The sequence below is a fragment of the Alnus glutinosa genome, chromosome 6, assembly GCF_958979055.1.
Source record: "Alnus glutinosa chromosome 6, dhAlnGlut1.1, whole genome shotgun sequence".
Classification (NCBI taxonomy): domain Eukaryota; kingdom Viridiplantae; phylum Streptophyta; class Magnoliopsida; order Fagales; family Betulaceae; genus Alnus; species Alnus glutinosa.
In genome coordinates, this window is record NC_084891.1 from 8,068,824 (window position 1) to 8,084,774 (window position 15,951).

The 15,951-nt window shown below is 37.6% G+C and overlaps 1 protein-coding gene across 1 annotated transcript; it reads right to left on the bottom strand.

Moving 5' to 3' along the window:
• Positions 1 to 9,264: 9,264 nt before the first annotated feature.
• Positions 9,265 to 10,957, bottom strand: LOC133871330 (transcription factor MYB1-like). The gene is made up of 3 exons (XM_062308753.1): positions 10,756 to 10,957; positions 10,278 to 10,407; positions 9,265 to 10,004 (listed from the first exon to the last, which is right to left on the bottom strand). Exons 1-3 carry the CDS (start codon positions 10,886 to 10,888, stop codon positions 9,476 to 9,478), a joined length of 792 nt encoding a protein of 263 aa, XP_062164737.1. The 5' UTR covers positions 10,889 to 10,957; the 3' UTR covers positions 9,265 to 9,475.
• Positions 10,958 to 15,951: the final 4,994 nt, after the last annotated feature.

Sequence of the window (15,951 nt, forward strand, 5' to 3'; positions counted from 1 at the left end):
GCTCCTTATTCTTTATAAGGAGCTCTAAGCACGATTGTTCTTTGCTCAAGCCTTTTGATAGACAAAGCTTAAACCGTTTGTTTCATTGTATTCCAAGAGAGATCATTGTTGTGAGCTTCCATTGTTCAATCTCTTGGAGTGTTTTGCTCAAATGGCATCCTTCACCATCAACAACTTGAAGTCTAATCATAGTTCGTGTTAAGGAAATCATATAGAAGAATTATTCATAAGTTCTGGGAGAACTACTGCGATAGTGGGCAAGTGGATCGCTTGTTCAGTACAATAGAGAGTCATCTACAAAGGTTTTGTGAGTATGATCTTATTGTAAATTTCTCATTCTTTTATAGTGAATTGGTTAATTCTTTTGAGTTTAACTACCCCGAAGTGTTTTACCTTTGAAAGTTTTTCAAAGAATTTCACTTCGTCAACCAAAATTATTGTATTGATGGGTGATTGCCTATTGTCAATGTGATGGTTTGATATTTGATGTTGTAGAATTTTTAATTTGATATTTACTGTTACATATCACTTATTCACTCCTTCTAGTAGATTGTCTTGGGGTCAAAACACTATGTATTAAAGCAAGGTTTTTGCTACGAAAAAGGGGACACTTTTATTAATAATGGGCTCACCTTAATTTCACATACAATACTTGATTGTTTGTTCTACTTAATTAGTCATGGACTCACATTTCCATTTCTTAAATGTTGATTTTACAGCTATTGGGACTTCAAAAACAATGGAGCCTAGTAGGTATGTTCAGTACAACCGGCGGTATGAGTCATAGCTAGGGTCCAGGGACAACTATTGTGGTCTCGTGCAAGCTAGGAGGCATGCATTTTGTAGTACAGTTAGATGGGCATGCATACCCATTTTTATTTGTATGCACTACGTACTGATTTGTTGATGAAAACTGTAATGTTTTGAAGGTTTTTATGTTATGAAATATATTAACACTCTGATATAATTTTCTTTCCTTAATGTATGTGGCTGTGTAGTTGAGGAAAGAATAATTTATAGTACATTTCTTTCGCGTTCAATGCTACGAGGTAATAGTAAGTAGCATCACGTGGATAAGCCATATATATATAATGGCTTTTAGCCAAAAAAATAAAAAAGATTAACAAAAAATTCAAAACTATTTTCATATTTATGTCACATCCCAACCAATGATCAAAAACTACCTGGCACTAAAAAGAAATTGGAGAGAAGAGTAATAAGTGGATTATATATATAATGGCTTCGGCCATCAAAATTCACGACCTGGCGGCATGGAATATTTTTCGAAATAAAAAAACAAAAAATACCATCTAAAACACATCAACAAACATAACTTCTAGCTTGCAAGGATAAAAGTTAACGTACCGGCCGAACACATAAACATGTTGGTTGGTACATTGGAATTTAACAGTGACAAGGTGAAAGATAACCATGTGAAATTTGGCCCAACATAGGCAGCTTAATTATTATTCACTGAATGCAATATTTAAATCCAAAATATCAACTAAAATGTACGTACGTAGGGTCAATCTTCTTCTGAGCTGTAACGCCCCGTCTTTTACAAAAAGACGTAAGTGAAAATTTTGATTTTCACGTGACATTACGACATCATCAGAGTTATAAATTGGCTGCGGAATATATTTTTTTAATGATAACACATCAGAGCTTCTCACAAAAATACTTCAAAATATATAGAAAGAGTGTAATTGAATAATTACACATTAAAATAATATTTGTGCCATGTATGGCACAGATAATTTACAAACATTATATTCATAGCATCATTAATACATACCAACAAAAATAAAAATATTGTTCTCCGGATATTATAATAATGGACTAAACATAGTAGTCCACAAAAATGGGAGGCATCCCAGCCTCAGATACTGCCAACAAGATCATCTAATGGTCTGGACAATCCTGATACTCCTCATCCTCACAACCTGCATTAATATATAATACAGAGAGAAACAATAATACAAAAATACCTAGTGAGTCCACTGTTTTCAATAATATGATAATTACTGATTTATTTAACAATATACGATGCAATGATATGATGTAATGACAATTTTATATGCAGAGTCTTAATTATTTTCTTCTTCCACTCCTCTCATACCAGGGCCATTAAATCCCTGTTCGTTTAAGCGGCTAATTATTGGAGTACAGACTCTCTTACCATGTTTTCTTAGCTTTTCCGCAATAGTAGTCAAAGTAGCATACTTCGTACATTGGTCATCCCGACAACCAAGTACATTGACCATCCCGACAGTCAATTAAGTAGCCATAACTTGCCTAGAACATTGACCATCCCAACAGCCAATTAAGTAGCCATAACTTGCCTACACATTGACCATCCCAACAGCCAACTTGTACTTTTTATTGTTTTTCGCACAGGCGGTATGCCTGTCCATTGGTCATCCCAACAACCAACTTGTTATTAAACCTGCATAATTTTTACAATAATATGCAATATACTATTCCTATGCATATAATTAAATAAAGCAGAAATCACAACATTATAGAAAACAACCACGTATGATCCTCAGTGAGTAAGAATACTCACAGTTTTTTGCTACAAAGAGAGATCCACAGGAATAATGACTACACAATTATATACATTTGATAATATATTAGTATAAAATACTAAGAGCCTATTTTAACATTTTATCACTTTCGACTAATAATCACTTATCCTAATTTCTAATGTCGCTTAGATATTATAACGGCACAAAATAGGTTAATTATATTACCACGTATTCGTGTGGGCATTATTACGGCATTAGCATTAAAAGCTTGTATATATTTTTTTTGTACCAAATCAACATAGTGACTCCATTAATATAATTAATGGGTTTTATATTTTAAAAGTACACAAGCGGTACAATATAGGTAATTCTTATTTTAATCTTATTATAAAATTTGGATGGAATAACGGCATTAGTGTTATTAATGCCTAAAAATACTTTTAGAATTTTTGGCGGCATAACAACACTTTTGTAAAATATTACTTTTTATTCGGGCATCACAATGACGCGATTTATTACTTAAATGCGCCACTTGAAATACTCTGCTAAAACACAACTTAAAATATTAGATACTTAAAATAATAAAAACAGTAACATTACAAAATATTAAAACAAAGTTAATAACTTAGAAATTATATAAAACAATTCAAAACCTTCAATTAGATACTTACCAAGTATCTCAAACCATCCACACTAGAATTGGCCAAGTCAGAGGCAAAAGAGAGTTCATTTTCTTTATTTTATTTCTTTGCTTTTTGTCTATTCTTTTTGTGTATCCACGGAATTGCCCAAGGAGAGCAGAGCTTGTTCTTTGTTTTTAGAAGAAGTGAGTAATATAAAACAAGAGAAAGATGACTTACGAGAGAGAAAGTGAGGTGGGTCCTAGAGTCTTCTTTTTCTTTCTTTTCTTTTCCATTATCTTTTATCAAAGTTGACTCAAGACTTTCCTCTTCTTCTTTATCTTTTCTTCTTCTTTGTCCTATTAATTTTCTTTTACAGCAGGTGAAACCCGTGAAAGACAGTGACGAGAAAGGGAGAGAATTAAAGAGTCAGAGAGAGAGACTACCTTCTGTCTTCTGATCTTCCTTTCTTGCTGCTGGACAAGTTATTGTACTAAAGAAGAAGAAATGAAAACTAGAGAGAGAGACCCGGTTTTTCTGTTGTAAAACCGTGACAGAAACAGAGGGGAAAATCTACTGGTTTCCTGTTAGAACTAAAATGGAAAGAGAGAATTTCTGCTGCAGTTTGAGGGATTTCTTTCACTGCAAAAGGAAGGGTATTAAACCCACAGTTTGGCTATGAAAAAGACGGAGAGGAAGAGAAATTGTGTCTGAAACTTGAAGAGGACCTGTCCCTTTATAGAGCACTCGAACGGCCTGGATGCATTTGAGCTGAAATTGATCTAATGGCTGTGCATCAAACGTGGAGAAGACGCGTGTGGACGGCGGGCTGGTTCGTGGATGAATGCATGTGGAAGAAAAATCTGCAAATGAGATTCCCTTATCAACTTCTAACGAGTGTTTAGGATCTAAATTTCCTCTTAACTAAGTTTTCTTCCGTTTTAGTTTTGTAGCTACTGGGTTGGGCTTATTAAGCATATGCTGGAAATGACTACAGGTTGGTGTTGGCATGGACTGGGCTGTTGGGTCATCTTCACGTAGTCTGGGGCTGGGTGTGTGTTATTTGGGAATAAAATGGGCCACAAATGTTATGTCTGAATTTTCGTCCTAATCAGAGGTAGAGTTTTTTGCGGGTATTTTCGCACCCTAAACGGAGTTCAAAAATTATGAAATTCGAAGGGTATTAGAGAACTTCGAGACGAGCGTTCTGCTTTTGAATCGACCAAAACGGAGTTTGTTTGACCCTATTTTCGTTATTCCAAAGTTTAAGGTCCGTTTAAACTTTTTATTAAACTGAAACTATAAATGCTCCTTAATAAATGAATATTTATTTTCATAAATATTCATATTTATTCTTTTACGTCATTATTAGATCATAAATCATATTTTAAGATATTTTATTCAATATCTTAAAATATGAGGTATTACATAAGCTGCTGGAATAATTTTAAGCTTTGACAAATGCTACAATAATATTGACCTTGAAGAGTCAAATTTAGGTGTAACCTGTAGAAAGGGTAAAAGAAGGAAGAATTGTTTTCCTGGAATAATTATTCATTGACTGAGAAGATACAACTTCATACAAGGTGATTTCCTACAATTACGCTAGACTATTCTGGGCAATTCAAATACTAACGGAAACAGAGCAATACAAATGGAAACAAAGCAAATACAATATATTTTGTCGAGGAATGCCCGAATATTATGTCCGGGTATCTTGTCTTCCTCAACACTCCCCCTCAAGTTGGAGAGTGGATGTCAAGAACTCCCAACTTGCGTATCATACTTGAGAAAATTTCTTTTCCCAATGGCTTAGTGAATACATCCACAAGCTGATTTGTTGAAGCAACATGTTTGGTTTCAATCGAGCCATCTTGTATTTTGTCACGAATAAAATGACAATCCATCTCTATATGTCTAGTTCTTTCATGGAAAACGGGATTGGCTGCTATGTGTAAGGCAGCTGTGTTGTCACAATACAACAATGCTGGCTTCGGATGCAATACTCTTAAATCTGTCAATAATGATCGTAGCCAGGATAATTCACAGCATGTACCTTTCATGGCTCTATATTCGGCTTCTGCTGAGGAGAGGGATACGGTTTTCTGCCTCTTTGTCCACCAAGAAATCAAAGAGGATCCCAAAAAAACACAATAACCCATAGTGGATCTACGAGATATTGGACAACCAGCCCAGTCCGAGTCTGAAAATGCTCGCAAAGATAAATCATTCTGAGAAGGGAAAAACAAACCTTGGCCTGGACTATTTTTCAAATAACGCAGCACACGCAAGGCAACTTCCATGTGTGGTTTGCGAGGTGCATGCATAAATCGGCTTAGCACATGGACCGAATAAGTGATGTCTGGTCGGGTAATCGTCAAGTAAATTAGGCGTCCAACAAGTCGCCTATACTGAGATGGATCTTTAAGCAATTCTCCTGAGTCCGAGAGTTTTACGTTTTGCTCCATGGGAAAGTTCACAGGTTTAGAACCTGAAAGTCCGCTATCTTTTAGAATTTCCAAAGTGTATTTTCTTTGCGAAATGGAGATACCTTTCTTTGATCGAGAAGCTTCAATGCCCAAAAAATACTTCAAGTTACCCAAATCTTTAATCCGAAAATGACTATGCAGAAATTGTTTTAGAGTTGATATGGCATAAACATTGAGAATATCATCGACATATATCAACAATGCTGTAAAAGACTTGCCTTTCCGACGTGTGAATAATGAGTAATCTGCTTTGGATTGAACAAATCCAGCAGCTTGGATGGCTGTAGAGAACTTGGCAAACCATTGTCGAGAAGCTTGCTTTAGGTCGTATAACGACTTGTGGAGGCGACACACTAGGTTCTCCCCTTGTCGCCGAAGACCAGGAGGTGGAGACATGTAAATTTCTTCGTAGAGATCACCATGGAGAAAAGCATTGTGGACATTGAGTTGGTATAGGGACCAATTCTGGGCAGCTGCTAAAGCCAGTAAACAACGAACAGTAACCATTTTAGCATTGGGAGAAAAAGTATCATGGTAATCTATACCTTCCAGCTGTGTGTGACCCTTCGCAATCAAACGAGCTTTGTAATGCTCTATGGTGCCATCTGAATGCCTTTTAATTTTGAAAACCCAACGACAACCAATTGGCGTCTTACCAGGAGGAAGGGAAGTGAGAGACCAGGTGTTGTTGGCTTCTAAAGCAGCCAATTCAGATTGCATAGCGTCTTGCCAATGGGAATGAGAAGAGCTTCGATATAGGATGTAGGTTCAACATCTTGACTGAGAGCAGCAGTAAATGAGTAATGCTATGGTGAATAACGATGATAAAAGACATAATGGCAAAGAGGATATCGCGTACCTTGCTGTGGACTTGAGGACAGAGTCGACAACTGGTTGGGAGACGTCACTTGGTTGCATACATAATCACGCAAAGCCGTGGGAGGATGATGAGGTCGGTGAGAACGGCGTAAAAGGGGTTCGGGAGGAGGGGCGGCAAGTGGAGACTGGGAAGAGATTGGATCCGGTGGTGAGATTGATGGGACAGGTGGGGAAGGATCTAGTTGGTGATATGTATCAGAGACAAAGAGAGGAATGACAGGGGTCGAAGTGGATGGAATGGACTTATAAGGAAAAATTGTTTCATGAAAAACGACATCAAGGCTAGTAAACATTTGATGGGTGTAAGGTCATAGAGTTTGTAAGCTTTTTGACCGATGGGATAGCCAAGAAAAACACAACGTTGGGCACGAGGGGCGAACTTATGAGGAAAATGCATGACAGTGGCATATGCAAGACACCCAAAGACTCGAAGATGAGAATAAGAAGGGAGTTTGCCAAAAAGTTTTTCAAAAAGGGTTTTGTGAGAAAGAAGTGGTGTGGGCAAACGGTTGATTACATGAACGGCAGTGGAAACACATTCTGCCCAAAAACGTAAAGGAAGGTGAGCTTGAAAGTGAAATGTGCGACCGGATTCAAGAATATGGCGGTGCTTGCGCTCTACAACCCCATTTTGTTGAGGGGTATATACACAATAGTGTTGATAGTTTGTCCCTTTTTGTTTGAAAAAATTGTGCATAGAAAAGAATTCGCCACCATTATCAACCCAAATGTTGGCGATAGAAACATGAAATTGTGTTTGGACGAAGGAGAAAAAATTGACAAGTAAATGTTGTGTCTCACTCTTGTGATGAATAAAAAAAACCCAAGTGAATCTTGAATAATCATCCACAATAGTTAAAAAAATATTTTGCACTAGAAAATGAAGCAATCTTATAAGGACCCCAAATGTCACAATGAATTAATTCAAAAGGTCTCACAGATGAAATTGAACTAACAGAAAATGGTAGGCGACTTTGTTTTGCAAGAGCACAAACATCACAGGCATTATTAGACTGGAAAGGAAAATTCAACAAATGTTTAGCCATAAAATCTAATCTAGAAGAAGATAAATGGCCCAAATGGCGATGCCATAAGGCGGTGGATGAGGCGACCTGAGAACTGGGTAAATGACAGGAAATGGTTGCTACAGATGGAGGTTGATGTGTTGGCTTCTCTGATGCTATTGCAACCAAGTAATAAAGTCCGTCTCATTGTTTACCCAAACCAATCGTCTTCTTCGTCCTCAAGTCCTGCAAAATACACCAATAAGGGAAAAAAGTTACCGAACAATGGAGGTCTCTTATAATTCGACTCACAGACATTAAATCCACCTTAAAAGATGGCACACCAAGCACATTTTTTAAAGTAATGGTTGAGCTCATAGGTAAATTCCCAATGGATGTAATGGGAGCCTGTTCTCCACTTGGCAGAGCAATTGGTGGCAAAAGGGTGTTCTTACGTTTGTTGACAAGTGAAGTTGGAGATGAGGTAATGTGGTCTGTTGCACCACTATCAATAATTAATTGATGGAGGCGCAACAGTGCTTGTAACAAACCTGAAGAAGCAGCAGCAGCATTAGCTTTAGGATTGGCAGGTTGTGTTGTCCCTTTGCCCTGTATAATAGACAAAATTTACTGGAGTTGCAAATCAGAAAGTCCATGTGTCACTGACGACACGTCTGGAATAGCTGGACCTTCCTTGACACTATTAGCTGAAGACTGATGGTTGTGTTAGCGTTTAAAAAAGGAGCTTCTTTGTTTGGATTTATTGGATGCATGTTTCGGATGTTCTGGCGGATACCCATTCAATTTCCAGCATGTTTCTCGCACATGATGGTCACGGTCACAGTAAGAGCAATGCAAAGGTTTTCGGGTAGATGAGTTGGAATGAGAAGAAGAGGAACCTGATCCATGTCGAACAGCCAAAGCCACTGGTTCAGCCCTTCGAACAGCCATGGCTGAGTTCTCTGTTGTCTCACGTGCAGTGCCTAGACTTCGCTGCTTCTCTTATTGTATAATGGAGGAATAAGCTTTGGCAACGTCTAGCAGGGGATTCATCAACAGAATCTGCCCTCGGATTGCACTATAGGATTCATTGAGTCCCATGAGAAACTGCATCAATTGGCGTCTCTTGTGGTCCGCCCCACAAGAACAAACGGTATCATTATAGGATCCTAGTTCATCCCATAATTTCTTCAATCTTGTGTAATAAGCCGCAACAGTCATCTGTTCTTGAGCAAGACAAGCGATGTCCCTCTCAATCTGAAAAATGCGAGGGGCATTGCTATGAGAAAAACTATCTCGAAGGTCTTCCCATACCTCTTGGGCTGTGGCTGAAAAAATAACACTATCTGCAAGTTCTGGTGTGAGAGAATTGAGAATCCAGGAGAGGATCATATCGTTTCATTTCTTCCACGTAACATAGTCTTCTAGTTTGGCAGTGGCAGACGGCATTGTGGTTGTTCCATCTATAAAACCCAATTTGGATTTGGCGTTCAAAGAAATCGTCTGGGCTTTACACCAAGTTGAGTAGTTATCCCTATCAAGAGGTTTAGAAACAAGCACCATTCCTGGGTGATCGGAATGATGAAGAAAAAAAGGATTAGAATATGGGTTGGCAGTAGCATCCCTACACCCATTAGAAGATTGCTCGTTTGCCATGGTTGTGAAAACGGCAGAGAAAAAAACAGAGAGCTAGGGTATTGTTCCCTGCTCTGATACCATGTAGAAAGGGTAAAAGAAGGAAGAATTGTTTTCCTGGAATAATTATTCATTGACTGAGAAGATACATCTTTATACAAGGTGATTTCCTACAATTACGCTAGATTATTCTGGGCAATTCAAATACTAACGGAAACAGAGCAATACAAATGGAAACAAAGCAAATACAATATATTTTGTCAAGGAATGCCCGGATATTATGTCCGGGTATCTTGTCTTCCTCAACATAACCAACTTAGTCAGTCCGAGAATAGAATATCTATATTAACTCCTAACCAACCATCATCTGATTCTAGAAACAATGATCGAAAATCCGAAGCCATGTTATTAGCTTGACCGCATAAGTCACTGCCGGAGTGATTGTTTTCCATTCCCTCCGACAATAGAAGAGGCTGATTCAACTCGTTTATCTCATGATCAACATCACTGAGTTTTGCAAAATCGAAGTCAAGCATTCTGCATAAACCCTCTGAGCTCAAGTCCAACATGAAGTCCGCCGTTTTCTTTTCCCTGGTCGTCGATAGCGGTGACCCGGCACTTGATTCTGATGGTGAGGACTTGTTAATCTTAACCAACTTATTGTCCGACGTCGATGGTTCCACTGCCACCTTGTTGTCACCGTGAAGTCCAATATTCATTGGCTTTTTTTCAGCTGTAGGCTTGGCTAATGGGAACTGATCCTTTGACTTCTTGGCTAAATAGGAGTTCCAGTAATTCTTAATTTCATTATCTGTTCTTCCGGGAAGTCGCCCTGCTATTAGAGACCATCTGCAAGCACGTACATGACACACTTAAAGCTCGTTAGAATATTAATTAAATGATGTTAACATGGTATCAGAAGTCACAAATTCAAACTCTGACTCTACAATTCACTTTAATTTCGATTAAATATTTCACACATTGCGTCATGTTTGAGCCATCTCCTAAGTGGGAGTGTTAAAACTATCAATTAGTTCATATAGGTACTATCTTCTATCGGCTTCTACATTTGGAAATTAAAGTTTATCAAAGTACTTTTCCTTATCGGCTATCACATTCTACCTGTTGCCCAAGAGCTTGTGTAGCCTGATGATTAATTCTTCTTCATCTTCAGCAATGTTCCCCCTCTTTATATCTGGTCTCAGGTAATTCATCCAACGAAGCCTGCAGCTCTTGCCACATCTCTTGAGCCCTGCCCCAGAAAATCAAAGTAAATAAACCAAAAAATGGAAACAAACACAAATCAACCCACATTCTTTTATTTACTTGCTGATTTCCCCAACATCTTTTCTTCTCATAATTAACTCCAACCATATAAGAAAAGCCAAGGGCTGTAACTCTGAACTACTTCCTTGTTAATTAATTAGGATTGTACATTAAATTATAGTTACTCCTTAATGAATCTTGATTAGTCTGCCCAAATAGTAGCACAGAAAAGAGGAAAAAAAGCTGCAGTAATTAATTTGATGTTCTTTATATATGCATCCGGGAAAAGGAGATCGAATTGAAGAAGTAGTGATCGAAGGCTCTGATCTCTCACCTGTTTCTTTGGCAAGATTACTCCATTTCCCTTCGCCATGGCTCTTAACATAATCCATGAGCATTTCGTCTTCAAGAGCAGTCCATGCTCCTTTGTTTAATCCATCCTTCGAACACCGAGGACTTCTGCCCATTTCTGTACAGTTTTTTGTTGCAGGGACTACTCTCTCTCTCTCCCCCCTAGGGAGAATTAATATGAGAGTTGTTGCTGCCGTTTGTATCACCCAACGTTGGAGAAAAAGTGAGACATTTATAGGCGGGGCATGCCCCCAGATTTCAATAGTACTTAATAATAATTTTTACATTTTTTAATGTACGGCCACATTAGTTATGTTTTGTCGCCTCAATGGACACAGACAAGTGAACACTAAAAATAAAATCAAATATTTCGTGTCCACGTGTTTCGTATGCCCTAATAATTTTACACTAGCCAATCGGAAGCACGTCCGGCCAGATCGAGGCAGTGCTACGCAGTAGCAAAATTTCCGGAATTCTTCCGGAAATTTTGCTACTGCCAAACATTACCCTTCTTTCAACCATTAATCATGCATTAATTTCTATGCTACCTTTCCTCCTTGACTGCCTCAAAAGGGAATATACTAATTAATTAATTAGTTGCACTTGCACCCCTTAAATTAAATTTAGTACTTTTGCAAAAAATTCCTTAATTTATTGGTAATATTTAATTAGTACGTACAGTTCCGAATTAAACTTGATGTATTGAACTTTTCGTTTTTCTTCTTGAAATCTCTGCATGTGCAGGCCATGGGGGCCAAAACATGAATTAATGGGAAATATACTAAGATTGAAGGAATCAAAATAATTATTTTTAATATATTTTAATTTTCAACTCAAATATTTATCAAAATGGAACTGGCGATCGTTCTTTTAGTTCTCGAAAATCATCTATATATGATTAAATCTTTATTAATTAAATTTCGTAGAAATTTATTTCTCGATGTACAACATCAAAGAATTAATCAAGAAACTTATCTTTAATTTTGTTGTAAAGTCGAATTTTGACAATATTCATGCATGACTGAAAAGGCTAATACTGTAGTTGCAATACAGCAATAGAAACGATAAGAGTAAGCATACGTTGCTTCGTTAAAAAAATTCATTTACATTTCTCCTAGAGGCTATTTCTCATGCCTAATTTTTTTTTTTAATTAAAGATTTGAGTTAATGTTGTTGCTTATGATGTTTAAGGTGTAGGGCCAGGGGCCTAACCTTTTTTTTTTTTTTTTTTGTGGCAGGGGCTAAGCTTAATTATTTAAAGCCAAATGTATTAAATTAGTTATTTGTATACTATAACAAAATCAAAAGAGGGGGGAGGGCAAGGCCATTACACTACAAAAAAAATAGAATTTTGCCACTTTCATTTAGATACGTGTACGGACACTGTACACGTGGCTAACAAGTGGCCACGTGTTCGACGCGTGTTAGATCCGGGTGAAACTAAATGCACATTTGGCCACGTGTACAGTGATACACGTGTCCATTGTGCCACGTGTACTGGGATACACATGGCAAACAGTCGGCCACGTGTACAAAATACACGTGGCAGACAATCTGCCGCATGTATCACCGTATACGTGGCAAAGTAGCCACGAGTATTCTAGTACACGCGGCAGACTGTCTGCCACGTGTACTAGAATACTCGTGGCAGACTGTCTGCCATGTGTACTGTAATACACGTGTCAAACAGTCTGAAACATGTATTTTGTACACATGGCAAAATGTTTTAATTAATTATATTTTTTATTTAATTTATATTATTTTTAATATAATTTTTTAATTAATTTAATTTTTAATTTTATTATTTTTTTCAATTTTTAATTGTATTTTTATTTAATTTAATTTTTAATTTTATTCTTCTTTAGAATTTTTAATTGTATTTTTTATTTAATTCTTTTTTAAATACCTAATTGTATTTTTATTTAGTTTAATTATTTTTGGAATTTTTTTTGGAATTTTTTTTTTTTGCTGTAATTTTGTTATTTTCAGCCTAAAATATCACAAAATCTATTTTACCCCAAAATATCACAAAATTAAATTATACAAATCAATAATTAATAACGTGTTTGTTAACTACACAAATCTTTACGAACAAAAAATAATTACATAAAATATCTACGAATCTGAAGGGCATCTCTACGAATCACGAGGTACCGTCCCAGGCGTGTACTGGACACCCGGCAATTGCTGCGCAAGGGACGGTGTAACAGGCGATGGTGTCCCGACAGGGGAGTGCTAGCTCAGCCGTCGTCCAATTGGCGACAACAGACCAATTGTTGTCGCATTACCTGCAAATAATAAAAACAATTATAATATATAATATTATACGCAAATTTAAACAAGTAATGAAAACAAATTTAAAATAATTATGTCGTATACACAATATGAATCATACCTGCAGATGCACTACTAACAGACGACGTGCTACCTACGTTTGCAGGTGAAGACTGCTGAGCACCTCCACATGCAGGTGATACTCCCATTGAGAACATGAAGGCCTCGAACTGTCGCATACACTCCTCCAAGGCGTCATTCCTCTCTCGCTCAATACGCCACATCTCCCTCATTTCCGCCATCTGCCGGTCATTTTCGGAGGTTGCCCGAGATGTGCCCGCAGATGGTGCCCCTTGTGAGCGAGGCCTGTACGCGAAACACGTCCCACGAACAGAAGTAACGTTCGGCCCAACCTGCCGAACCCTCCCCGCATACTCAGGCCTCCCAATCGCCTGTTCATACACGTCGTTTGGTGCCCAACGCACCATGTCTTGTGAGACGCTCTGCGTGGCGGCTGGATCACTGGATAAATTCTGCGTCATCCTCTCTTGTACGTCATCAACATAAAATACACATATATTGAATAATGTCATATAACACACATAATTTAGAAATATTAGTAAAATAGATCAGTAGCATACGCATAGGACCCGTGTGCGTTCATTAAGGTAAGTGTCGTCCTTCCTTGTATGTGTCTTCACGAACGACTCGGCGCGAGTGGGGGGCGTGCCAGATGTACATGCCTGTCGCCATCCAGTTGAAATATATAACAAACAGAGAGAGAAAATAGTGACAATTAGCAACAATTAGCAACAAATATTGTATTTCAATATATTTGTTCATACCTCCTCGTGATTAAATCTGGCATAACTTTTGGATTCCGTACAATGGAGGAGGTCATTCTGCTCGCGCAAACGCTTCATCCGTTCAGAGGTCGCCTACGCATTGAACATGATGGTAAAAATGTAAGCATTGACACAATTAAAGTAGTAATCAAAATTAAATTAACTGTTATTAGAAAAACACAACATTTTTTTGTCATACAATCAAAGACCTACATACCTTTTTCTGCTCAGAGCACCAGTCGGTCAGCAGGAACTCCACATCTTCTGCGTCATACTTCTCAAAAACTTTGTCTGGCACTCTCGCACGTATAATCTCGGGTGTGTCACCGTCTTGAATATGTAGCTTGGTTTTGAACTTCGACTTCCACGAGCGGTGCTTGCGGCCAATATCATTACACGCTTCCTGTTGTGCCTTGCGCTCGTCTACTAATACAGGTAGATAGAACTCCTCATGCACATTTAATGTAAGCATTAATTTTAAAAGTTCAAGAGAAACTTAATCTTAGGTTTAATTTAAATAAATTAGATTCATAACCATACCATCAGCGCGTGCCACATAGCCTGTTTAATCTGCTTATCTAGCTTCGTCCATTCATCCCGCATATGTATGAAGGACCTGCTCCTGATAAGCATGCCCTCATCCCGCCTAAAACGATTGCAAGCTCGTCCTACAGGTTGTGTCGCAGCATTGTACTGCAACACAATCTTCTTCCCCCTCCGGAGCACCCAATTTCTCTCTGGGTCCCTAATCACCTCATAATATATGCTTCCGTCTAGGTTGTACCCTAATACAAAAATACACAACATTTAATTGTTTAACACTAAAAAACATAATTATATTATTAAATTTTAAATTCAATTTATTTTTCTTTCAAACTTACTATTAATTTTTGGTAACATAATATGAGTTTAATGATGTCTAAATATGTACTTACCAATCAACCGAATTGGTCAATCTGTATGCGCTGGGTCGCTGGGTCGTCTGCGACCTCATCGCCACCCCCTTCTGCTGGGGGAGGCTGTAGATCATAATCTGATAGCATATCCTGGGGGCTATCGGGGGCCAACTGATCGGAACCCAACATCGCAACGTCTCCCTCATGGGGAGTCTGCCCCCCCCCCCCAGATCTCCCTCATGGGGAGGTCATTTTTTTTAAAAAAAAAAAAAAAAAAACACAACGTGATACAATGATTTATATGCATAGTGTACAAAATTTCTATGTCCATTTCTTTTTTTAATATATATTTTTCCCAAAAAAACAGTTGGCCACGTGGCCACTTATGGCCGCGAGTTAAAAATACACGTGTCCGAATGGCCACGTGTATTACTACACGTGTATTTTTTATACACGTGTATTTTTTACACTCGTCCAATTGCCAGCGTGTATTTATTACATGCATATATATATACAGTATTAATTATAGGTTTTTTAACTTTGTTATGTTGCATTTTTTTTTGTTTCTAAACGTAGATGGTGTACAAAACCAAACCTTAATTTGAACTATTTGTTTTTAACTTTGTTATGTTGCATATAATTAAATTTAATTTTATATATATATATATATATATATATATATATATATATATAGCACCAAATTTGGTTTAATTATGCATATAGTACAATATGTAAATTAGGTTAGAGTTTATGTACTTATCAGTATACCATATATATATATACGGAACTCAACATGTAAAGGCCAAGTATAGAATTTACATATAGCGTGATTCACATCTTCTTCTTCCCCTTTTATCTGGTTCTAACCTAAACCTAACATTCAGAAAAATTTCAAGACATTCCTTCTCTACAACTGAAGTTCGCCCTTAAAGTTTTGTCATTGGGTTTCGATTGCCTCGGATTCTGCAGTTAAGGTTGGGCAAAAAGGGCATCTAAAAAGTTTTCTACTATAGGTAAAAAATATTTTCGGAGGTTGAGGGGGGGGCATGTGCCCCCTCTCGACCCTCCTGGCTCCGCCCCTGTATAGCTCTAAAACCTAACTTTATGTGTATATGCTATGTACACCGTAATTATATATATATATATATAGCACAAATTTAAGAT

What these genes read in the sequence shown, in the direction of transcription:
- LOC133871330 (XM_062308753.1), bottom strand. Translation starts at nt 10,888, where the DNA reads ATGGGCAGAAGTCCTCGGTGTTCGAAGGATGGATTAAACAAAGGAGCA. An exon ending in TAATCTTGCCAAAGAAACAG is followed by an intron (nt 10,408 to 10,755) that starts GTGAGAGATCAG and finishes TTTCTGGGGCAG; the next exon opens with GGCTCAAGAGATGTGGCAAG. An exon ending in CACAAGCTCTTGGGCAACAG is followed by an intron (nt 10,005 to 10,277) that starts GTAGAATGTGAT and finishes ACGTGCTTGCAG; the next exon opens with ATGGTCTCTAATAGCAGGGC.